Source organism: Ciona robusta, chromosome 2 (genome assembly GCF_009617815.1).
Source record: "Ciona robusta chromosome 2, ASM961781v2".
NCBI classification, from domain to species: domain Eukaryota; kingdom Metazoa; phylum Chordata; class Ascidiacea; order Phlebobranchia; family Cionidae; genus Ciona; species Ciona robusta.
In genome coordinates, this window is record NC_143236.1 from 8,818,845 (window position 1) to 8,845,095 (window position 26,251).

General features: G+C 38.9%; 3 protein-coding genes across 4 annotated transcripts; 1 reads left to right on the plus strand and 2 right to left on the minus strand.

The window, feature by feature from the left end:
* Positions 1 to 15,914, plus strand: LOC149740926 (proton myo-inositol cotransporter-like). The gene is made up of 15 exons (XM_089872354.1): positions 1 to 149; positions 900 to 975; positions 1,361 to 1,492; positions 1,906 to 2,101; positions 2,708 to 2,867; positions 3,407 to 3,533; positions 4,996 to 5,071; positions 5,554 to 5,662; positions 6,241 to 6,404; positions 7,007 to 7,127; positions 7,890 to 8,004; positions 8,266 to 8,395; positions 9,355 to 9,507; positions 14,007 to 14,153; positions 14,538 to 15,914. Exons 1-15 carry the CDS (start codon positions 109 to 111, stop codon positions 14,606 to 14,608), a joined length of 1,818 nt encoding a protein of 605 aa, XP_089728480.1. The 5' UTR covers positions 1 to 108; the 3' UTR covers positions 14,609 to 15,914.
* On the minus strand, positions 15,635 to 25,346 carry LOC149740927 (small subunit processome component 20 homolog). Of its 2 annotated transcripts, none has more exons than XM_089872347.1 (4): positions 25,211 to 25,346; positions 17,527 to 24,516; positions 16,971 to 17,122; positions 15,635 to 16,612 (listed from the first exon to the last, which is right to left on the minus strand). In XM_089872347.1, the coding sequence occupies exons 2-4, from the start codon at positions 24,501 to 24,503 to the stop codon at positions 15,693 to 15,695; spliced, it is 8,049 nt and encodes a 2,682-aa protein (XP_089728473.1). In that variant the 5' UTR covers positions 24,504 to 24,516; positions 25,211 to 25,346; the 3' UTR covers positions 15,635 to 15,692. The 2 variants fall into 2 exon arrangements, with proteins under 2 accessions (XP_089728473.1, XP_089728474.1); XM_089872348.1 differs by having other exon boundaries at positions 17,527 to 24,512; positions 25,211 to 25,316.
* On the minus strand, positions 25,307 to 26,251 carry LOC149740928 (5-formyltetrahydrofolate cyclo-ligase-like). Its single transcript, XM_089872373.1, has one exon. The coding sequence runs from the start codon at positions 26,241 to 26,243 to the stop codon at positions 25,662 to 25,664; it is 582 nt and encodes a 193-aa protein (XP_089728499.1). The 5' UTR covers positions 26,244 to 26,251; the 3' UTR covers positions 25,307 to 25,661.

Consider the following 26,251-nt stretch of genomic DNA (forward strand, 5'->3'; position numbering starts at 1 on the left):
TAATACGCGTCAGTGCACGGCCTAGGTCTCATCTATTTTACTACGTCGTAGTTTGTTTACATTTTCACACTTGAGTGAATAGTTAAATATTTCCTGGTGTTTCATATAATGTCAACACAAAGTAGCAGTAATGCGGACATTGATAGCAGGTAAACTAAGCAACATTCTATAGGCAGCTTTTATTGTGGCTGTAAAGGTGTCACGATTTTGAGTTTTCATCAAAATCTGTAATGTCATTGATAAAATACAGTTACACTCATAGTTGTCAAACATAGGAAACCTCATTGATTAATGTGGTGAATGCAATATACTTTAGCTCTGCTTGTTTGTATAGACACCTAACAGCAGGGCAAAATATGGGGGTGGGCATTGTTAAAATACAGTTACACTCATAGTTGTCAAATATAGGAAACCTCATTGATTAATGTGGTGAATGCAATATACTTTAGCTCTGCTTGTTTGTATAGACACCTAACAGCAGGGCAAAATATGGGGTGACATTGTTAAAATACAGTTACACTCATAGTTGTCAAATATAGGAAACCTCATTGATTAATGTGGTGAATGCAATATACTTTAGCTCTGCTTGTTTGTATAGACACCTAACAGCAGGGTAAAATCTTGGGTGACATTGTTAATATACAGTTACACTCATAGTTGTCAAATATAGGAAACCTCATTGATTAATGTGGTGAATGCAATATACTTTAGCTCTGCTTGTTTGTATAGACACCTAACAGCAAGGTAAAATCTGTTTCAGGCTTAAAATTGGGGTAATTAAAATAGGGAAAATAGGTAAAAACAATATTATGTTATTGTTTTTGATGCTTTGGTGAATTGTGAATAAAACAATTGTTTTGTAATGAAATCTTAATGTAAACAAACCATTTGTGTTTCAGAGAATTAATATTCCAGCCTATGATGATGTATTCCAATGAACATAATGCTCCAGCCACTGTTGTTAAACCACAGACTGTAAGTTTAAAATATATGCATTAATGTAGTGTGTGTATGAGTGACATTGTGGGTGTATGTGTCCTTGGGTTGGTACCGGTATTTTCTCCAACCCAGTGGTGACTAAAGGGTTGTTTAAATTGTCAGACATACATAAAACAATTACCCACAAAGTTACATACCTGGTAACTTGTAAGCAGGCACGAGGTGTACAAAGATATCATGTATTGTATACAACACATATGCAAACCACCCCCCCCCCAAAAAAAAAACTTTATACTGAGCATGATGTGTATAAAACCAACATGTATGGTGTGCAATACCCATATTATTATTTCCCACCTAAATAACAAGTTACATGTGTACAACAACTTATTAGTAAGTTGGTTAATTACTTGTTTCTCAGACAAACAAGTTCGTTTACGTTTTAACTTTCTTCTCTGCAATTGGTGGGTTCCTGTTCGGGTATGACACAGGTGTGGTTAGCGGTGCTATGATCATATTGAAGCAAAAGTTTGCACTCAATAACTTATGGCAGGTAAGGGTATGATTCTATTATAAGATTAAGGCCCCAGGGCTGGATAATATAAGATTAAGGCCCCAGGGTTGGATTGGGATTTGTGATTAAGGCCAAAGTTTGGGCATTAGGCTACTTCAAACCATAGTGTGTATATTCTGAATGATGTTACACTTATATTGAGCAAGGGGTTCAGAGATTTAGACTTAGTTTGGCCCTTTAAATAACCCTATATTATAGCGGGTTTTATTCTGTATTGGTGTATTAGGTCCTGTTACAAGGCACACCATGTGAAATGGGATGTAGTCTAGAGTTGGCCCATTACCCCCAAAAATGCCATATTTTCTGCGTGTGATATGTAAGGTTTAAATTAAATTAAAATTACAGGATTTCTATATTATCTAACTGTATAACATATTATTTAATATCAATAGGAGTTAATTGTTGCAATCACCGTTGGGTTTGCTGCTTTGTTCGCTTTCATGGGAGGTCCGTTGAATACTTGGCTGGGCAGAAGGAAAGTCATCATGTTCGCTAGCGTGGTGTTTACTGTGGGGTCGATTGTGTTGGCGTTGGCAAGTGGAAAAGAGATGTTGTTATGTGGGAGGGCTGTGGTTGGGGTGGGGATTGGTAAGTTGGATGGGACTTGTATTGTTGTGTGGTACGGTTATAAGAGTTATTATAACACAGGTGTTCTGTTTCACACACCTTGTGCCTGATTACAAGTTACCATGTATATAACTTATTAGTTATTGTTGCCCAGTGTATAGTGTACCTACCTTTAACCTAAAGGAGAAAGGTTCAAGGCTTGATGATGCTACCATTGTGGGCGTATGTGTCTTTGGGAAGACAATTAGCAGCAATTGCTCCAACCCAGTGGTCACTTATGGGATGTCTAAATTGTCAGCCGTACAAATAATGAATGTTAACAAAAGATTTATATATTATATAGGTATCTATATACAACACAGTACGTTAATACCACTATATTACCAACAAGCCAACAAAATGTAACACCCTGTTTACATTTATATATAATATATATATTATATATCAACATGATGATAACAGCATGTTATCATGGTAGCTATATTCATTACAGTGGTACCTGTTGCTGTGAGGTTTTTATAAATCATAAAACTACAACACTGCCAACACACCTAGAAACATGTAATACCCTGTTTAAATCATATCTATATACATAACATGATAGTATTACCACTATATTACCAACAGGCCTAGCTTCCATGACGGTCCCAATGTACATTGCCGAGGTCTCACCATCCAATGTACGCGGAAGGTTGGTTTCGATCAACAACTTGTTCATCACTGGTGGCCAGTTTGTAGCGAGCTGTGTGGATGGGGCATTCAGTTCCGATGTTGAAGATGGATGGAGGTTAGGATTATTACAGAGCGTTGGTAAAACAATATAGGTGACCTGGTGTATTTTGATTTTTGGGTATGTTAAACTCTTGTAGGTTACCATAATATTATATCTAAGGAAACACTGACATGTGACCCTTCCTTCTGAAACAGGGACATCGTGGTTACAGGATATAAATTACAGATAGCTTGGAAACATAAGATTATAATTGTAACCTCCTGTACCGCCCCATGGATTGGTATTTAGGCAATTACATTGTAACCCAGTGGTCACTAGCAGGTTGCACCATAAGTGTCTAGTAGGTAATAGGCCAAGTCCTAAATCCCAGTTCCCATGGCATGGCTGCAGGACCCACAGTATAGAATATAATGGAACCTGCTATCTTTTTGTGTAAGCTATAAAACATGCATGATGTGTATGAAACCATGTAAATACTATTACTTTGTAACACATATCCACCAACTGTACAGTGAGCATCAGGTATATGAAGCCACCATGTATAATGTACAACATTTAGCATTTTTTTAAACCTAAAACCTTTTACTACACAGATACATGCTTGGGTTAGCAGCCATACCCGCCACTATACAATTCATTGGGTTCATCTTCCTACCTGAGAGCCCACGGTGGTTGATACAAAAACATAAGGAAGATTTAGCCATCAGGAGTTTACAGAAGGTGAATGAATAGATGTAGTTTTGTTTACGATTGTTTGGGCATTGTCTGAAATACAAAGTATATTGTTTTTGTTAGCGTTAACATTTGATTCCAAAAAGTTATGGGATTGTATGTAACGTATTTATCTACGCATGGCGGGGCATCGACAATCGTTAAAACACGTGTGTTATGTTTCATACACCTTGTGCCCGCTTACGAGTTACGACGTATGTAACTTATTTATTCTCGCATGGCCAAAAAAAAACGGCAATCATTAAAACATGTGTGTTACGTTTCATACACCTCGTGCCCGCTTACGAGTTATTATGTATGTAACTTTGTGGGTGATTGTTTTTCTGTATGGCTGATAATTTGGGAAACCCATTAGTGACCACTGGGTTAGAGCAATTGCCATTAAGTATCTTGCCCAAGGACACAAACACCCCTACAAAAAAAGAGTTATTCTGTATCATAAAAGCAAATTAAACATGGGTTCCAGCAATCCCTTACAACGTCCACACTTCTATTACATCATGTCCTTCCACAGGAAGCAATAGATCCTTAATTAGTTTTTAATTTATAAACATTGGGTATGCTACTATGTATAAAATAAACCAAAACACTTAAATTTAATTTCTTCACCCATATAAGGTTAACTAAAAAGGCGTTTGGGTAAATATAGTTTAATTGACCAATAAAGGCAATGGCCCAACTGGATTTAATCCCAAGTTTTATGGCATGCCTTTGCTGTAAGAGCATGGAACATTCTTTTTGTTCAGTAATGGCCCAACTTTAGGCTACTTTAACTTTAGTAATGGCCCAACTTTAGGCTACTTTAACTTTAGTAATGGCCCAACTTTAGGCTACTTTAACTTTAGTAATGGCCCAACTTTAGAGAATGGAACATTCTTTTTGTTCAGTAATGGCCCAACTTTAGGCCACTTGCAGACAATCTTTGCATCTAAAATTCTTATATAACCTTTATACACACTATATTTATGGTTCCATGGGGGCACCGTTGTATGCCAGGTGACCTGAGATTTAAGCCATAGCTCGTCCAATGGGTGTTCAAATTATCAGCCATACATAAAGAAAATAAAGTAACATACACAAAGTAACATACATGGTAACTCGTAAGCTGGCACGAGGTGATAACGATTGTCGTTTTCAGGCCACGCAAGGATAAAGTAAGTTACATTCCAATACAATCATAGCATGTTCTATTCTATTTGGCCAGATTCTACAACGAGGCATCCATTTATAAAACTCTGTGATAATATATGTTTAAGTTAGTTTAACCTTACTTGATATTGATAGTTGTTAATATTGTAGATAATAGAGACATTACAACCACAGCTTGTTCTTTTCTATTTGTCCATATTCTACATTCTACAACAAGGGTGGCCATTGTAAAGCATTGCCACATATTGGACTCCATGATATGTTGAACCATATTTAATATTCATAGTTATTTATATTGTAGATAATATCAGATGAGAGCGACATAAGAAGGGAGTTTGAAAAGATTAAAACTTCGATGTTGGAAGAACAAACACAAGGTAAGTTTAGTTGTGAATGGGTGTTGGTATATGGTGCTTTGGCTCTTATCTTTGTAATTCAATTATTGGTGAATGTGTTCTATGGGTGAGGATTGAGATCCTACAGTGTGGCACGCCAGGGGTTATGCCATGCCATGCTCTATTCTAAGATCCTAAGGTGAGGCATGCCATGGGACCTGGAATTTAGGTCAGAATTGGCTCATTACCCCCACATTTAATGTGCACATTCTATTCTATATGGGTGAGGTCCTACAGTGAGCCACGCCATGGGACCTGGAATTTAGACCAGAGTTGGCCCATTACCCCAACATTGTATATGCACATTCTATTTTATATGGGTGAGGTCCTATGGTGAGGCATTCCATGGGAACTAGAATTAAGGCCAGAATTCTTATTTACCAAAAAACCCTCTCCCAACACTACACCTATGTTAATATCAATACCTTACGATGTAATAACACCCATTATTACCCCACACACAGGTAATGTCACATTAACGAGGTTATTCAGCGATATTAGCGTACGACGTGCTATTATGGTGGGGTGTGCTTTGCAATTGTTCCAACAGATATCAGGAATCAATACAGTTATGTAAGTTGCAGTTATTAACTTTGTAATTCGACTTTGTAGTTATGTAAGTCATATATAAATAAATGTAATTTATTCATAGTATATTTAAGAGAATTTGCAGCAAAATAACAATCATTAAAAACATGCTATGGGTAAAATCCTTTTCTAATTCCATATTTCTAGTGAATAAATGATTGAATGAATGTTAAGTTATTTTATAATATATATGTTTATTGATTTAAATACCCAATAATTATGAATTTATGACTTAGAAACAAAACAGTAATTATTGAATAGGCCTACACACTATACTGATTGAATGTAACTTATTTGCCCTTGTGTAGCCAAGCAAGAATATTCTTTACAGTGAAAGTTCACAGTTACTTTCTCTTGTATTATACAATTGGTTGGATTTGATTTTTGTCCGGTATGGTTTGGTAGCACCAGCAGATCCTTATGTATTTCTTTACACAAGAATCGTCCAACAACTATATGAGCACCAGATTGGTGTTTGATGCCAATAGATGTTTACCCTTATCAGTATCGAGCTTTAACAAGTTAACTTGTATTATCCACAAACTAAACCCCATTTACCCCAGGTATTATTCGGCCACAATAATCCAAATGTCCGGTGTCCGCAACAATACACTCGCTATATGGCTCGCTGCCGTCACAGCATTCGTCAACTTTTGCTTCACAATCGTTGGGGTTTGGTTGGTGGAGAAAGTGGGCAGAAGGTTGTTAACCCTTGTGAGTTTAGGAGGTAAGGGGTTTGCCAGTATAAAGTACAATTTATAAGGGACATGTATACGACCTTAAATTTGTATGAATTGAGGGGGTTGGTTGGTGAGGGGGTTGGTTGATGTTTGTTACTAAACTGCAAATAATGTCTATATACAGTAGGATAGGGGAAGATGGGACACCTTTTCGTTCTATTTTCTTGTCCTATTTGGTAGTAAACAAAAAACATTTAAAAAATTATAAGACGGTATCCTCACGACTCCCGTAGACCGTTGTCAATTGTTTAAAATTTGAATATTATGTACTAAAGGTGTCCCATCTTCCCCCACAGTACTATATATGGTCATATAGATATGTTTTATTTTCTTTATAGAGGAGGCACTATAGTGAGATGTGACAGCGGGCCTGAATTGGCTCATAACACTCATTGTAATTAGCATAAGTGCCCGGTATCTTCGGCTATTGTTGCTACCAGACATCACATAATGCTTAAAATTGTTGTTTTGGTAAAAACGTTTGGTTTATAATGTTTACTGGTTATTTCAGTGCAAAAAAAACTCCAGGGTTGGACTCCATGCCCAAGTTCCATTATAATTAATAATCATGTTACTTACATCACAATAGGTGTTGTTGTGTCACTGTTGTTTCTTTCAACCGGATTTTTCCTATCTGCTCTCCACTCCCCCCCAGTGACCATGAATTCCACAGACATCTTAAATGACACGTCGGGCTGTTTTAAATTTAAGTAAGTTTGTTTTAATATTAACCAAAGTAAAAGTTATGTATATATATAAGGTTTTAAAAATACAAAAAATAACCGTAAACTAACTTTAATTAAATCCATGAATCGGGCCTTCAACACTTAATCACAAATTTTATATCTTTTGTTGTTGCCACACATGTATAAGTCTGGAAAAAGTCTCAAGCTTTTTTTCATTAACCATAAAACCGCCGATCATGTAAACCCCTATAGTAATGTTAGTAACTTTACGCACACTTTTGTTTCTATTAGAATTTTACCTCAATTAAAATAAATGGCTCGTATGTTCGCTAGGTGTAGCGACCACGCTTATTTTCTTCCAATTAGATGTAAATATGTTTTTAACTGTAAGCGTGTTTTAACAACTGTTGTTTTGTCGCAATATCCTGTCTTTTCGTTTAAAATATTTTTAAATCATCGCTACCGTAATCGAAGAGACAAATAAAAGTTATTATTATTATAACTGTAATTAATAATTCTGGCCTCAACATTTGTTAATTATATATGTTGCTGCTGCCGGCATATTAAAAATCTAAAATATTTTTCTAGAATTGTTTTTTGTTAATAGATGTTATTTGTTATAATCAGGAACCAATAAATTCAATGATACATTTAATGAATTTGGAAACAATTAATTATTTATATGTTGTTGCTGCCAGACACTTTTATAAGTCCAAATGAATCTCTAGCAAATTTTTTGTTGTTGCGTCCCATCATTTGTTACAACCATTAACCTTTTCACCCCAGATCATGCGTTGGCTGCATGCAATCTACTGCATGTGGATATTGTTATACACAGCATGGGCAACCATGGAATGTAATGCAGGCCACTTGTTTACCAACTAATCCAGACAATACTCAGGTATTATGATGTATTTATCTTTCCCAACCCTGTTTTCATAGCGTGACGACTATGGTGTTGATTCCCTTCTCTTTGTTATTTTCAGGTACATCTCATTATCGTAGTCAAAGAAATCAGATAAAAACTACTTTTTTCTTGATAGTTTTGTGTTTATACAAAAGAGCAAGTTAAAATTTAATTAAACACGCGTTGTTTTCATTTCTTTTGTGTATTTAATTCCATTAAACTTGACACCTCATAACCCTCATTATTACATCACAGTTATCATTGTTGGGTAACTGTTCCACCAAACATGAAGGCTTCCCATACTTTGCCTCTAACTACTGCCCTACTAAATACTCATGGATGGCGTTGGCAGGCATGATTCTGTATCTTGCCTTCTTTGCTCCAGGTAGTTAGAATATAAATCGATACAACTTATTAATATATATAGCGGGGCAACGACAGTCGTTATAACATAGGTGTTCTGTTTCATACACCTATTGCCAGTCTAACGAGTTACCCATATGCAACTTATTTATCCTCGCATGGTGGACCAACGACAGTCATTATAACACGGGTGTTCTGTTTCATACACCTATTGCCAGTCTAACGAGTTACCCATATGCAACTTATTTATCCTCGCATGGTGGACCAACGACAGTCATTATAACACGGGTGTTCTGTTTCATACACCTCGTGCCTGCTTATGAGTTACCACGTATGTAACTTATTTATCCTCGATGGCGGGGCAAGGACAGTCATTATAACATAGGTGTTATGTTTCATACAACTCGTGCCTGCATACAAGTTACCACGTATGTAACTTTGTAGGTGATTGATTTCTGTATGGCTGACAATTTGGACAACCCATTAGTGACCACTGGGTTGGAGAAATCGTAGTGTCTTACCAAGGACACATATGCCAACAATGGTGGCTGTATCAAACCTTAAACGTAGTGTTTGAATGTTATGTGCTATAATATAATGCATTATCTGGTTACAGAGCTGTTTCAGATATGCTGCTACCATTACGGGCGTATGTGTCCTTGGGCAAGATACTCAACAGAATTTATTGCTCATTGGTAACTAATGGGTTGTCCAAATTATCAGCCATACAATAAAACAACCACTCACAAAGTTACATACGTGGTAACTTGTAAGTGGACACGATGTGTATGGAAACCCGTGTTATAACGATTGTTGTTGCCCCGCCATACGAGGATAAATAGGTTACATACGTGGTAACTTGTAAGCGAGCACGAGGTGTATGAAACAAAACACTTATGTTATAACATTCAGTTGCTACTAATACCTTGTCAAAAATAGGATAATCTAAAATTAACCCCATTAAAACCCCCATATCCGCAGGTATGGGTCCAATGCCATGGACAATCAACTCTGAGATATACCCACAATGGGCACGTAGTGCTGGTAATGCATTCAGCGCAGGAACTAACTGGGTGTTTAATGTTGTTGTGTCGCTGACATTCCTGGATGTGACGACTGCTCTTACTTATCAAGGTGAGACTTACATATAGTGTAATAAGATTCTATATGGGTGAGGTCCTACAGTGAGCCACGCCATGGAACCTGGGATTTAGACCAGAGTTGGCCCATTACCCCAACATTGTATATGCACATTCTATTTTATATGGGTGAGGTCCTACAGTGAGGCACGCCATGGAACCTGGGATTTAGACCAGAGTTGGCCCATTACCCCAACATTGTATATGCACATTCTATTCTATATGGGTGAGGTCCTACAGTGAGGCACGCCATGGGACCTGGGATTTAGACCAGAGTTGGCCCATTACCCCAACATTGTATATGCATATTCTATTCTATATGGGTGAGGTCCTACAGTGAGGCACGTCATGGAACCTGGGATTTAGACCAGAGTTGGCCCTTTACCCCAACATTGTACATGCACATTCTATTCTATATGGGTGAGGTCCTACAGTGAGGCATGCCATGGGACCTGGGATTTAGACCAGAGTTGGCCCATTACCCCAACATTGTATATGCACATTCTATTCTATATGGGTCAGGTCCTACAGTGAGGCACGTCATGGAACCTGGGATTTAGACCAGAGTTGGCCCATTACCCCAACATTGTATATGCACATTCTATTCTATATGGGTCAGGTCCTACAGTGAGGCATGCCATGGGACCTGGGATTTAGACCAGAGTTGGCCCATTACCCCAACATTGTATATGCACATTCTATTCTATATAGGTCAGGTCCTACAGTGAGGCACGTCGTGGAACCTGGGATTTAGACCAGAGTTGGCCCATTACCCCAACATTGTATATGCACATTCTATTCTATATGGGTCAGGTCCTACAGTGAGGCATGCCATGGGACCTGGGATTTAGACCAGAGTTGGCCCATTACTCTAACATTGTATATGCACATTCTATTCTATATGGGTCAGGTCCTACAGTGAGGCACGTCGTGGAACCTGGGATTTAGACCAGAGTTGGCTCATTGCCCCAACATTGTATATGCACATTCTATTCTATATGGGTGAGGTTATACAGTGAGGCAAGCCATGGGACCTGGGATTTAGACCAGAGTTGGCCCATTACTCTAACATTGTATATGCACATTCTATTCTATATGGGTGAGGTCCTACAGTGAGGCACGTCATGGAACCTGGGATTTAGACCAGAGTTGGCCCATTACTCTAACATTGTATATGCACATTCTATTCTATATGGGTGAGGTTATACAGTGAGGCATGCCATGGGACCTGAGATTTAGACCAGAGTTGGCCCATTACTCCAACATTGTACATGCACATTCTATTCTATATGGGTGAGGTCCTACAGTGTGAGGCATGCCATGGGTGAGGTCCTACAGTGAGGCATGCCATGGGACCTGGGATTTAGACCAGAGTTGGCCCATTACCCCAACATTGTATATGCACATTCTATTCTATATAGGTCAGGTCCTACAGTGAGGCACGTCGTGGAACCTGGGATTTAGACCAGAGTTGGCCCATTACCCCAACATTGTACATGCACATTCTATTCTATATGGGTGAGGTCCTACAGTGAGGCATGCCATGGGACCTGGGATTTAGACCAGAGTTGGCCCATTACCCCAACATTGTATATGCACATTCTATTCTATATGGGTCAGGTCCTACAGTGAGGCACGTCATGGAACCTGGGATTTAGACCAGAGTTGGCCCATTACCCCAACATTGTATATGCACATTCTATTCTATATGGGTCAGGTCCTACAGTGAGGCATGCCATGGGACCTGGAATTTAGACCAGAGTTGGCCCATTACCCCAACATTGTATATGCACATTCTATTCTATATGGGTCAGGTCCTACAGTGAGGCACGTCATGGAACCTGGGATTTAGACCAGAGTTGGCCCATTACCCCAACATTGTACATGCACATTCTATTCTATATGGGTGAGGTCCTACAGTGAGGCATGCCATGGGACCTGGGATTTAGACCAGAGTTGGCCCATTACCCCAACATTGTATATGCACATTCTATTCTATATGGGTCAGGTCCTACAGTGAGGCACGTCATGGAACCTGGGATTTAGACCAGAGTTGGCCCATTACCCCAACATTGTATATGCACATTCTATTCTATATGGGTCAGGTCCTACAGTGAGGCATGCCATGGGACCTGGGATTTAGACCAGAGTTGGCACATTACCCCAACATTGTATATGCACATTCTATTCTATATAGGTCAGGTCCTACAGTGAGGCACGTCGTGGAACCTGGGATTTAGACCAGAGTTGGCCCATTACCCCAACATTGTACATGCACATTCTATTCTATATGGGTGAGGTCCTACAGTGAGGCATACCATGGGACCTGGGATTTAGACCAGAGTTGGCCCATTACCCCAACATTGTATATGCACATTCTATTCTATATGGGTCAGGTCCTACAGTGAGGCACGTCATGGAACCTGGGATTTAGACCAGAGTTGGCCCATTACCCCAACATTGTATATGCACATTCTATTCTATATGGGTCAGGTCCTACAGTGAGGCATGCCATGGGACCTGGGATTTAGACCAGAGTTGGCCCATTACCCCAACATTGTATATGCACATTCTATTCTATATAGGTCAGGTCCTACAGTGAGGCACGTCGTGGAACCTGGGATTTAGACCAGAGTTGGCCCATTACCCCAACATTGTACATGCACATTCTATTCTATATGGGTGAGGTCCTACAGTGAGGCATGCCATGGGACCTGGGATTTAGACCAGAGTTGGCCCATTACCCCAACATTGTATATGCACATTCTATTCTATATGGGTCAGGTCCTACAGTGAGGCACGTCATGGAACCTGGGATTTAGACCAGAGTTGGCCCATTACCCCAACATTGTATATGCACATTCTATTCTATATGGGTCAGGTCCTACAGTGAGGCACGTCATGGAACCTGGGATTTAGACCAGAGTTGGCCCATTACCCCAACATTGTATATGCACATTCTATTCTATATGGGTCAGGTCCTACAGTGAGGCACGTCATGGAACCTGGGATTTAGACCAGAGTTGGCCCATTACCCCAACATTGTATATGCACATTCTATTCTATATGGGTCAGGTCCTACAGTGAGGCATGCCATGGGACCTGGGATTTAGACCAGAGTTGGCCCATTACCCCAACATTGTATATGCACATTCTATTCTATATAGGTCAGGTCCTACAGTGAGGCACGTCGTGGAACCTGGGATTTAGACCAGAGTTGGCCCATTACCCCAACATTGTACATGCACATTCTATTCTATATGGGTGAGGTCCTACAGTGAGGCATGCCATGGGACCTGGGATTTAGACCAGAGTTGGCCCATTACCCCAACATTGTATATGCACATTCTATTCTATATAGGTCAGGTCCTACAGTGAGGCACGTCGTGGAACCTGGGATTTAGACCAGAGTTGGCCCATTACCCCAACATTGTATATGCACATTCTATTCTATATGGGTCAGGTCCTACAGTGAGGCATGCCATGGGACCTGGGATTTAGACCAGAGTTGGCCCATTACCCCAACATTGTATATGCACATTCTATTCTATATGGGTCAGGTCCTACAGTGAGGCACGTCATGGAACCTGGGATTTAGACCAGAGTTGGCCCATTACCCCAACATTGTATATGCACATTCTATTCTATATGGGTCAGGTCCTACAGTGAGGCATGCCATGGGACCTGGGATTTAGACCAGAGTTGGCCCATTACCCCAACATTGTATATGCACATTCTATTCTATATAGGTCAGGTCCTACAGTGAGGCACGTCGTGGAACCTGGGATTTAGACCAGAGTTGGCCCATTACCCCAACATTGTATATGCACATTCTATTCTATATGGGTCAGGTCCTACAGTGAGGCATGCCATGGGACCTGGGATTTAGACCAGAGTTGGCCCATTACTCTAACATTGTATATGCACATTCTATTCTATATGGGTCAGGTCCTACAGTGAGGCACGTCGTGGAACCTGGGATTTAGACCAGAGTTGGCTCATTGCCCCAACATTGTATATGCACATTCTATTCTATATGGGTGAGGTTATACAGTGAGGCAAGCCATGGGACCTGGGATTTAGACCAGAGTTGGCCCATTACTCTAACATTGTATATGCACATTCTATTCTATATGGGTCAGGTCCTACAGTGAGGCACGTCATGGAACCTGGGATTTAGACCAGAGTTGGCCCATTACTCTAACATTGTATATGCACATTCTATTCTATATGGGTGAGGTTATACAGTGAGGCATGCCATGGGACCTGAGATTTAGACCAGAGTTGGCCCATTACTCTAACATTGTTGAGGTTCTACAGTGGGGCTAGTTATGGGATCTGTCTATAGAAGTCTACAGTTTTATAACTCTTTGAATGTTCTTTGTTTACTACGAAATGGGACGAGAAAATTGAATAAAAAAGGTCCTCCCCCCGCCTTACTGTATTTATACAATGTTGTTGCTATTAAATAGTAAACACATCCACCAACCACAGGAGCTTTCTTATTATATGCTGGATTTGCGTTCTGCGGATTTATTTTCATTTTCCTCTTTCTTCCTGAAACGAAGGGAAAACCACTGGAAGAAGTTCAAGAACTCTTCCAAGCAGGGTGGCTTGTGCCGTGTAGGAAGGCTAATAATGGTGGGTGGTTTCTGTGGTGTGTTGGGGTTTACCCGTTCCGGACATAATGTGTCTATCATGAACTTTTTTGTCCATAACAAAAATTTTAACTACTAGAACGCTGTTCTGATTATTTTAAAGTATTTTTAAGTGCCATGACACAGTGGTTAGTGCTTGCTTTTAGTAATGATGATAACAGTTTGAGGCTCAACGCTGCTACCATTGTGGACGTATGTGTCCTTCGGCAAAACACTTAACAGCACCTAAAAAATGTATAAATAATTTTTAACGTGAAATATGAAACAGAACACACGTGTTATAATGACTGTCGTTGTCCTGCCACGCGAGGATAAATAAGTTGCATTCGTTCAACAGCCAATTATTCCCAGTTAAATTTCTCCACAGAATACCGAGTGATTTTAAATCAGCAATCTGACCAAGAAGAATCAAATGAAAATACTCTTTTTATCAAATAACCTTTTACCTAGCATAGGCGATGTGCAATATATTATATGTATGCAATATATATATATAGGTGTCTTTGGTGATAATAGAGTAGGGTGGGGGGAGATGAGACACCTTTTCATTCTATTTTCTCGTCCCTTATGGTAGTAAACAAAGAACATTCAAAGAATTATAAAACCGTACCCTCACGACTTCCATATACCGTTGTTAATTGTTAAAACACGATCAGGATATTTAAATATTATGTGCAAAGGTGTCCCGTATTCCCCCACCCTACCACATATATAACGCTTTTGTACAATCTAGACAGTGTTTGTTACTTACAGCTTACTAACTTTTTCAGTTTTGCTATGTACTATGATTGAAACAACTTTGTTTATACTTCTTTGATTATTCAATTTAGTTGGGAAAATATTTAGAAATTTGGCTAAAAAGAGAAATGTAAAGGGTAAATAAGTACGAGGTCCTACAGCGTGGCATATCATGGGGCCAGAGTTGGCCCATTACCCCAACACCCAGGCTGCTCCAACCCATTAGTGACCACAGGGTTGGAGCAATGTCCGTTGTGGTACAGCAGACGAAATGTTGGTTGGTAAAACAATCTAAATAAAATCGATGTTATTTTTTTAACCAATTCTTTAAGGAAATTGTAAACTTGTCTTCTTGAAATATCTCGTATTTTTGATGCCTTGTCCTTTTACAGTTTAACAATTTCACTGAATATTATGTCTTGATATTTCTAAAACTACTACTATCTTTATGAAAACATTTTACGCTTGCTGGATATTTGTTTTGTTTACCAGTTTTTACCAAAACTGATGCGTCAATTCAGTTATTTTTAATGATTTAACTATTCATTATATCTCATCTTAAGAACATGCATTTGGTCGGCGTTAAAAGATACCTAAAGTTGCTGTTGCTCTAATTATTGGGTTGGCTGTTTTCGATGTCAGTTTCAATCTTAAATATGTGCATTTTTAGCCAGCGCCAAAACTGTAACAGTGTAATCCATTATTGTAAAGTTACCACTGCAATAGTTGCATGACACATGTTTCATTGTTTATTTATATGCCAAAATTAGACAATCAGCGATTATTATTTCTTTGCCTTTTTCGATTTCTGTAGCCCGTACTCCGGTCGCAGGCGAGCGATTTTCCTTTTTCTCTGCTCTTTAGTTCTCTCTTGTTTCCGAAGTTTAAACAACGCTGCCTTCTTCGGGTCCGATACAAGTTGTACAGCTCTCTCCTTTTTCCTCTCCATCTTTTTATGATTAATCTTCTTGACGACTTTTAAATAAACTGAAGTAAAGTCCGTAAAGATTGAGTTTTGTTTTATCACCTCTAACACCTCAGTTGCAAGCTCCTGCAGTTTCGTGACCGCCTCGATTTCCTGTTCTCCATGTGTAGCGCTCGCGTTAATACACCTATGTACCATGTCCAGTAGAAATTGCAGACAGTGAACGTTGTTTTTAAAAGTCATTGAAAACGCGGCGCAAAATTTGAGTGTGGCCGTTCTTTTAGCTGAAACTTTTGGATTGTTTGATTGCTCAGATTTCGTCACATTCTGTAGTAGTCGTAGAAGCCAAATAATGTCCGGATGTAAAAGATCACCTCCTTGCGCCTCCATAGCTTGCAGAACCCTCACAAGGAACAGAAGATCTTTAATAAGTTGCTCAGCCAAATGGTCGCCTAATATTTCGTTGTGAAATTGCGAACATAACTTTTTCACCAGCGCCGATATTTTATTTTCTAAGTTACATGTCAGGTAGGAGTTGTAACCTTTATGTGCCACAAGCTCCTCAGGTTGCCACTGCGAGAATACAGTTCCCAATATTTGGTCCGATACCAAACGTATCCAAGCATGTGGGTGGGTGGCCAGTGTTTCCACATTTTCAAGTATTTTCTGCAGTGTTGCCTGCCATTTTTCACCCCTGCAAACCCCACAGTGTTGCAGAATTCTTAGGAATGCTGTCATGTGGAAGAACAAGTTGTGATCTTTCCGTTGGATGTTCGGGTCTGGAATATAAATGTTGTGTCAGAATAAATGTAAAATGTGGGTAAATATAAGAGAAATAACCTAACTCAACAGTGAGTATTAGGTGTGTGAAACCATGTATAGTGTAAAAGTGTTGCAGTAACTAAAAAAGTTTCAAGTAAAAAATATAGTTAGGAGTGAACAGGTAAAATTATATAACTATCAGGGTTAAAGTTGGTTGGAAAATATGAATTATCATCAGGTTTAATTTAAAGTGAAAAGGTGTTAGATATATTTCATACATTAAACCCCTGTTGGTATTAAGTATTGAACCCGATATCCTTTGGTCAAGCGAAACTACACCCCATATAATAACCCCATCACCCCCATCATCGTTACCATCATCATTCATTCCATGCTCGATGCAACGATTCACGAGGGGTAGAATATCCTCTAGGTGGCGCTGTAGATCCCCTTCCTCAACTTCAGCGAATATTGAAACGAGGAGAGAAGCAAGTCGCGGTTGGGTGGAGTTGTCTAGTGAGGCGTACCTGGAGGGGGGGTTTAGGATAAGTTATACAGAAAACATATGGGTAACAAGACGACTGTAGGTGATGTTCTATGTTTTATGTATAGGTGCCTGGGGTTGGGGGGTTAAGAAAGGATAAGTTGTATGCTAAACATAGGCGTATATTTATATATACTATTGGTGGGGTTTGTTGTGTTATATGATAACTTAGATACATAAATAAACTAAATATAAGTGACAGAAAATCCAAAGTGAATAGCCGTGGGGAAGAAAACTATTTTCTCAATAAAAAAAATTTCTTTTAATTTAATCCAACAACAACAAAAATGGGAAAAGGCTACTTGTTTTGGTTCACAGGGCTTCCTGTATATACATTATCTATTGTTTAAAATCATAAATTGTATCTATTATACCATCAACACTCACCATTGAGATACGAATGAAAACAGTTGATCCTTCAAGTCAGAACCCAACCTTCTCAGCAGCATCTTGATAACGTTAGCTGCCATCCTTCTACAGGTCTGTGTTTCGTCTAATAGCAAAGATGAAGTTGAAATAAAGATGATTTGTGCGTGATCCTTAACTTGTGTGTCCGGGAAGTTGGTTAGAACGGATGACACGAGCTCCAACGCAGAAGCACGCCCGTCCTCGTACTCATAAGTTAACTGTGCGAGCATAAACTCGAGGTTTGAGTTTATTTTACGCGCAATTAGCGGGTAATTCATCAGGAAATGGAAATATAAACCACGAGCTTGACTCCTCGATGATTGGCCATGAGATTGAATCGCGATGCTTCGAACTTTATTTATAACCTCAGCAACTTCTTTGCATTGCAATCCTTTCTTCAAGATTGACTTAATTAAATCAAAAGCGTGGCTTTGTCGTTGAGTGTCGTATAAATCTTCCTCAGCGTAAGTTAACAAGACTAGCAGCTGGTCTTTACTTAGTTGGTCTCCATACTCAGATGAGCAAAGCACGCTTAAGCACTTGAAACTGACAGCTGCGGTTTCTTGATTTCCTGATCCCTTGGTGTGGTCGCGTAATATTTTAAACAGATCCACAGTCAGTTTGGGGCAGTTATCTTTTAAAGCAGGGAGATCCGTTCTAAGCAGCTTGGTTACGCATCTGATTGAGTCCACCACAGTTTGCTGGTGAGCTGAATTTAGACACGATGTTATGTGCGTGACCAAGGGGTCCAACATCTGTAGATGCTCTTGCTCCGTTACCGTGACGATTTGTCTCTTCATTGAAAGATGAAGAAGCTGGAGTGAGAACTCAACCAAAAGATGAAGATTGCTCTTTGACATCTTTGGAGGAGCCTTCTTCCCGAGCCTCTCCGGCTCAGGTGAGAGCAGGAGGCAAGATGGAGGACGCTGTCCCGGTTTTGTCCATTTCTCTTCAACATTTTCCTTCTTTTTTTCCGGAAATAAAACCGAGATATTTTCTGTCAGCAAAGCGTGCATGAGGGTCAACAAATCCAGGGGTTCGAAAGTTTTATTCTCGAGCAATCCAAACCCAATGTCGGTCAGAACATCTTTAATGACTTTTTTTACACCATGGATGTTGGTTTCTTCCATCACAACTTTAAGAGGTTGAAGCACGCTGGTTAAACAAGTCTTACTGATAAACTTAACAAGGATTTTATAAGCAGGGTAAGCCTTACTCCTGCCTCGCGCTTCTGGTATTTTAATCCGAAGTTTTTCAACTTTTTTCTCGGCTGCCGTCTCCCCAAATAAATCTGCGTTTAAAATTTCGAGAATCATCGCCAAGCTTGAATCGAGGTCTCCAACTTTGAATGTTGTTTCCATAGAAGAGAATATGGAGTTTATAACATGGACAAGGACATGTCTTTGATAACCACGTGTGAGACCTGATTTGAGCTCCTTTACTACTAAATACATGTAGGAAGTCCCAAGAGATTGTAAAATATTGATGACAGTCTGACACGCAATGATTCTGATATCGTGTAACTTATGTCGTAAAAACCCCACAACTTTAAGGACAACTCCTGGCAGCTGAGACTTCAAAGTAGAGATCGGCATCTTTTTTAAGATGGCAACGATGGCAACAGCTAGTGGGATCTTCTTACAACACTTATCAATGTCGCTTTTAGCGTTGGAAAGTTTATGTTCATCAGCCTCATCTTTGGTTGAGAGAATCATCCGTAATTTTGGAATCAATTTACCCGTAACGTCTGCCAAGATATTCTGAGCTTCCTCGAATGTTAAATCCCTCTTTGTGAAAGTTTCATTTTCAACAACAATCATTTCATCTTCAACAATATTATTTTCTGCTTCAATTTTTGCCTGAATTTTTTTCGTCTTTAATTTCAAGATTTTTTCATCCTTTCGTGAAGATTCATCAACAATCATAATTTCTTCACCGTCCTCATCATCTTCTGCTCCCAAATCCTCCTGAGAGATATCTTTGATCTCTGGGAAGTCGACTGTACCCCTCTCCTCAAACATTAACTCCTTCTTCGTAAATTTCGAAAGATCGAACGGGAATACTTGTAGCACCCCACACACAACTTCGATGGCTGCTTTATGACGATCCAAGCTCCAGATATTTTGCAGCAAAAACTTCTTATATTGCACCCATGGCATATTGTGGGTGCAACTTTTGATAACATCAATGCAAGATTCGTGCAGGTAAGCAAGTTTTGTTAAGTCCTTGGTGTATAAGGTCTGGGTTGCCAGTGGTAAAAGAAAACTCGCAGCCGTAGAGTAAGATATAGGACTTAAATAAAGGACATTATCTTTTACAACAACTTCCATTCTTTCTTCTTCCGAATTTTTTGCTTCCCAAATTTCCGGACATAAAATTTTCGCTATTTTTCTGAAAGCTCTGGCCCTTCTGTGCGTTTGTATGTGGCGAACATTCTCAAAGAAATCATCTTCGGGGTTGGTGAGGTTGGATAACACCGATAAACCAGATAGTAGAGGCTCATGAGGAAAAGTCTTAACTAATGTGGATAAAAGTTGAACAGATTCGTGCCGACATCCTTCGTCTGGTGATTTTAAACCACTTTGCACAGAAGGGAGAAGAAAGTCCTTGATAACTGCTTTGTAAATTACTTTGAAGTCTTCTCTATCTTTTGCCGCTTCTACTTTATGTATAACAAGCGTTAGAGCCCTGGACACACTTTCTCTCAGTGAGATATCAGAATACAAATGTAGCATGGTATGGAGGCAACAATGTAATACTGGAATAAACTTTAAGCAATTGTCCTGGAACAAGAAATCTGAGTCTTTGTTTAATTTATCACAAACATCATTAAATGCAGTCAGCCTAGCGTCAAAATTCATTTCTTCAATAAATCGTTTGTCCCATGCGTTTAGTCGAGTTACTATGTCAGAAGTCCATTGGAACTGAGAGTCAGACTTGCATGCAGCTTTGAGTACAGTCACCAACCAAATGCGAGTTTCTCTGTCTGATATTTTAGAAAACAGCTTAGATAACTTAGGAAGTAGACTTGTACCTTGTATAACGTGTGAGAGCGTCTCAAGAGCTGGAATTACGGACTTTTCTGTCGTTTTTGAAGACACCGAACTGACATGACTCAACAGAATTTCACTTAGTTGTGAAAGTAAAGATTTATCTGCAATATTTTCGCTGAGCAGAGATAACAGTTTAAGTTGTTTCGGAGTGACGAGCAATCCTTTTTTACTTTTCCTCATTTTTTCGATAAAGAAATCAACAATAGGTTTCATATGTGGTTGTAGGACTAATATACCAAGTTCAAGCCTTGTTTCGATCTTTGCTTTTGCTTTGAACATTAAACCACCAACAGATTGAAGTCCGAGTTGAATTTGTTGCGATATATGATCTCTATCTTTCTCCATTTCTTCCTCGTCGCTGAACAAAACATCGTTTAAGATATCGAGTATAAAGGTGGACACATTCGCGCTTGTTTTGTCCGAGTTTAGTGTCTCCACCACCACAGATATTGGAGTCACATTACCATCATGGCCCCCAACCCTTGCTAGCCATGGTAGGAACCTGAGGTTTGTCGCAAAGACTTTGAACAACTTTAACATCACAGTTGGGTGCCCCGAAGACTCGTGAATAAGTTTATGCAAATCACACCAAATGTTTGCATCAAAAATTTCATCAATTTGACTCCCAAGCATTGGTGCTTCATCTGGCCATGCAGTTAGAAGAGTTATAAGACACTCCTGGACTTGCTTCTTTATACTTTTCAATGGAGTTATAAACTTTGGGTTAATCAGTTGATTTTCATCATTATCAGTAGATTGCGTTAAATGCAAAGTGTTTAACTTCACAATATATAGCAGGATTCTTAATATCAGTGAATATGATTTTAAGGGTAGTTGCTTGTTCAGTTTGTTGAGTAGCATCTGTAAAGTGTTCACTACACCTAACTGCCTTGCTAGAGGAACCACTTGTCTTGTTCCAACATCTTCTTCAGCAATTTCCATCACATTTTTATCACTTTGCGCGACGGCTTTATACGGTTCCACAATCAAGTAAATAAAATCTTCCAACTCAGAGGAAGAAACTCCAGCAAGAAATCGGATGATAATTGATCTTCTTGTTGAAGAGTTCTGTTTTCCTCCAGAAGAACCTCCAGTCTTTGATCTCATCCTCCCAAACAAGATCCTCAAGAGAATAGGAGCAACAACATCACGGTCTTCCAACAAAGATGAGATCTCAAAGTTTGTCAGCGCGTCGCGGAAAAGTTTGTCGTCGAAAAACTCGCAGATTTTCTCTTTATGTTTGGTCAGACCTTTCCATTTGTATTGATACAAACACTTAAGCGCTGCCTGCTGCATGTCAGTGTGTACGTGTGTAAGAAGGTCCTTGAACAAACTTAGCAATTTATCTTTTTGTATTGTAGAAGAAGGGTTGTTAAGATTCGCGAACACATCAAGCATAGATATCAACATCTTCACTGAGTCTTTTCGCCGAAAAAAATCATTTTCTTGATCAGAATTATTTGCCAGGTTTTGTACTTTACAGTTTTCTTTGTCCAGCAAATAATACTCATTGTCAAGATACCGGAACAACAGTGTAACAATGACTCGATTATTACAATCAATGATATTGTTATGGGGTAGAATTGCCATTGTTTTCCAAACTTGGAGACGAAAATTAAAATAATCAGTTTGAGAATTTATAATCTGACGACCTTTTTTAACTTTTCCTTGAACAAAATTTTCGAAATCAGAATTCTGATCTTGATCTGTAGAAGTCCCAGGTAGTTGCAGCCACCATTTACTATTCTCTGCATCTTCCGATGATTTTTCCGCGATTTCGAACAAAATTTCCCAGAATTTATCTCCCCGGTCACTAGTGGCATGCGAGGCAATGATTTCCTGCAGTGGCTTCCATAGGTGCGAGAAGTTGATGTATAATTGTGAGAATAAACATCGAATTGCGACTTCTTTTGCATCACCTGACAATCCTTCTCCATTTTTATGCTTTTCAAGTTTCTTTAGATGCAGAAGTTTGGTTCTATAGTCATGTACAGTGGCATCTGTCTCTTCAGCCATAATACAAGCAAGGTAGATCGGTTCGTTGGATTTATCCAGTTTTTGTAAAATCCGAAGACATAATACCCTAATGTTTGTCTCTGGCGAAGAAACCAACTTTACCAGTAATTGTAAAACTTCGTTTTTATTAAACAAAGTGGAAAACTTAGGCTTGCATGTCAGTAGAATGTCTGCTAACATTAGGACCAATCTATTAGGGTTTGAAAGCAGCATTTCCACGATGTGTTTGCATTCTTTAGGAGCTGACTTATCCACTGTCCACATAGTTTGTAAAACAACCGCAATAACAGCAAGTGTAGAGTCCGAGGTTTCAGATTTTGTTAACGATTTAAACAAATTTAACAAAGTTTTTGAGGTGTCCTTGGGCAAGGGGCGTACAGACTGTAGAGAAATTAGAATATTCCATAAAATTTCAGGTTCTGTTTCAATTTTGAGCAAATTAATCAGAATTTCTCCAATTTGTTTCTCGTTTTTCACTCTTGAAAATTTAGAAAATTCAAAAATTTCGATTGAGCGCTGAAATAATTCTGCTCCATTCTGGGGTAATGGGTTGCAGAGCATTGAATAAGTGCCAAGCAGGCTCACAACTCGGTCTTGGTTTTCTTCAGCTTGAATATTATCTTTACAGAACTTCAAGAAAATATCTTGAGCAAGAGACTTAAAGCTGGACAGGGTAAACGATTTTTCCCAAAACGAAGCAATTGTTTTGAAACTTAGTTTTGAAACTGAGAGATCACGGATTAAACTTTTCTGCGTAGTTTGAGATAGGTCTGACTTCGAACCATGCAGCACAGTTGACACAACTGAACAAATAGCATCCGATATTTCATCTTTATCAATGACTGTCAAATCTGCCACCAGATTTTGACACGCTGTTATAACATCACAGAACTCCTTATGACATAACAGCCGTGAGGAAAACCTGCATTTACACCAGGTGTCTAACAATTTTAGCAGTTTAATTAAATATGGAAGATCGGAATCAACAGCTGTGTTTTCTTTTATAGCAACAATTAAAGCATCCCAGATTGGTTTTCCAAACTTTCTCCTAGTATGGTCAGCCATGAGGTGAATAGATGAATTGATACAGTTGTAGATTGCTCCAGTATTATCAGGGGTTTTCAAGAAAGATAAAATCACTGGCATTACATCATCAGTGCAGGAATGGAATTGATTCTGTGGTGACTTAACCATGTTAAATACGACATGAGCCAATCTTTCAGATGTGGCTGGTGTCTCTACTGTGACTTTAAACAACTTTGATAAAACTAGTTGCGGATTTTTTGCTTTTCGAAGCAAAAACGAAACGCTTTCAGCAGCAAAATTTGAAATGTGCTCCGGGTGTTCGCCCTCAAACAACCCCATATACATGTCAAGTACATTGTTCATATCATTGACCATGTACCTCCATTGCTTCCTGAACAACATGGATATTGATGAGAAAACCCATTCCAGTTTGTCCACGTCTTTGGTTTGAAGCAACGTCGTCAAAATTTTAAAAAACTTCGAAAAGTGAGGGTAAAAATCGGAGCTTAAATCAATGCATAAGCTGACCATTATATCCAGTAAAGCTTGCAGAGCGAGTGAATTCTCAACAGCCAGATGTTCCTGCAGAGCTGCAATGATATCATCCTTGTAATAAACAACCATTTTATAATTTTTACATTTGTCCGAAATTTTTTTTCGAAAATTTACAAAATCTAAAGAAAGTTCAAGGTCTCGCCATTTTTGCATCGATTCGAAAAACCTTGAAAAATCCTCTCCGCTCTCCACTAGAGGGACGTGGTCAATCCGGTGGATTGCATCTATGTTCACTTCCGATAATCTCTCGGAGAAAGTTTTGAACCGAAACTGGTTCTTCTCCTTGTGTTTGTGGGGGGCTGGCATTGTTGTGAGCTGGCTGGGGAAAATAAAAAGTATTAAATAATGTTAAAAATAAATTTTGATTAAAAATTATATATAATATAGAGAGAGAGAGAGATTTTATGATAGAAAGAAAATAATTTATAATAACTTAATGCTCGCATGGCAAAGCAACGACAGTCGTTTGTTTAATACACCTCGTGCCAACTTACAAGTTACCACGTATGTAACTTATTTATCCTCACATGGCGGGGCAACGACAGTCGTTATAACACAGGTGTTCTGTTTCATACACCTCATGTCAGCTTACAAGTTACAACGTATGTAACATATTTATCCTCGCATGGCGGGGCAACGACAGTCGTTATAACACGGATGTTCTGTTTCATACACCTATTGCCCGCTTACGAGTTACCAAATATGTAACTTATTTATCCTCGCATGGCGGGCAACAATAGTTGTTATAACACAGGTGTTCTGTTTCATACACTTCGTGCCTGCTTACAAGTTACCACAGCAAATACTTTAAGTGCGTCTTTCCCAAGGCCACATATGCCAAAAGCAATACCAAAAGCTCGAACTGATCTTTTTGGGGAAGAGGCAACCACAACACCAACTGTGGTAGGGCGGGGTTTGAGGTTTGTAAAAGTTGATAAACAAATTCCAGGATACAAAAAATTAGAGTACACTGTAATGGGGTACTTTACACTGGAATATACCATAAAACTTACCTTCAACAAGTTGTAAAAATAATTTCTTTAGACCAAACTTGGTATGAAGCCAAATATATCAGGTGTTATTTTACAACAGATATTGTTTCCTTAACATCTAAATTAAGAAGAAGTTAATATTAGCAAACAATCGAACACAAACACCATTATGATGTAATAACAAGATAAAAACATTGGCATTGTATGCAAACAAATAAAACATAATAACCAAAATTATATTTTGTAGCGAAAAATATAACTATGTAAACCATTTATAATTGTTACTGAATTACTTTGGCACTATTGTTAAAAAAATGCAAAAACCGTAAGAATGTTTTTTTTTTTTCAAATTGATAAAAAACAGTGGGCTTTTCTATAATGAAAAAACTTGAACTGAAAAAACTGTCATTAACACCAGATTGCAACCAAACTAGATATGTGATTTTAAAAATATTGTTGTATGATGACATCATCAACTTTTATAAGTGATGACATCATCCAGGGGTTGATCATGTTCCGACAAAGGAATCTCGTCGAGCATTTGAACATTGAATGCTAAGCCAACCAACTTTGGTTTTTTAACTATGCTTATCTTCTCAATATATGTATCATAATACCCCTTCCCGTGTCCCATCCTGCCCCCTGCTTTTGTGAAGGCAACTCCAGGTACAAGGATGAGGTCTAACCCCCCGGTTTCGACCGCGTTTTCTCGAGTGTTATCGCCATCTAATGGTTGTTTTATGAACCACTTGGTCTCGGGTAATGCTTCGTAATCTTCCATAGAATGCAGACGTATCATGTCCATGTTATCGCCCACATATTTCGGGATAAACACAGCTTTGTTGCTATATATTGCATGCTTAAGAATATCATACGTCTGCACTTCATTCTTCATGCTTAGATAGATGGATAAACGAGTGGCTGATTTGTACCATTTGTTGTCTAAAACTTGTTGAGTAATATTTGCAGATTGCAAAGTTTTTTCTTTCAAAGTCATTTCTTTTAAGTCAAGTTTAACTTTTTTCCTTAAAGCTTGTTTAGCAGCCCGCATCATAATTGTTA

What these genes read in the sequence shown, in the direction of transcription:
- LOC149740928 (XM_089872373.1), bottom strand. Translation starts at nt 26,243, where the DNA reads ATGATGCGGGCTGCTAAACAAGCTTTAAGGAAAAAAGTTAAACTTGAC.
- LOC149740926 (XM_089872354.1), top strand. Translation starts at nt 109, where the DNA reads ATGTCAACACAAAGTAGCAGTAATGCGGACATTGATAGCAG. An exon ending in CTAATCCAGACAATACTCAG is followed by an intron (nt 8,005 to 8,265) that starts GTATTATGATGT and finishes ATTACATCACAG; the next exon opens with TTATCATTGTTGGGTAACTG. An exon ending in GTGTAGGAAGGCTAATAATG is followed by an intron (nt 14,154 to 14,537) that starts GTGGGTGGTTTC and finishes ATTTCTCCACAG; the next exon opens with AATACCGAGTGATTTTAAAT.
- LOC149740927 (XM_089872347.1), bottom strand. Translation starts at nt 24,503, where the DNA reads ATGCCAGCCCCCCACAAACACAAGGAGAAGAACCAGTTTCGGTTCAAA. An exon ending in TTTTCATTCGTATCTCAATG is followed by an intron (nt 17,123 to 17,526) that starts GTGAGTGTTGAT and finishes CCCCCCCTCCAG; the next exon opens with GTACGCCTCACTAGACAACT. An exon ending in GCATGGAATGAATGATGATG is followed by an intron (nt 16,613 to 16,970) that starts GTAACGATGATG and finishes TTTATATTCCAG; the next exon opens with ACCCGAACATCCAACGGAAA.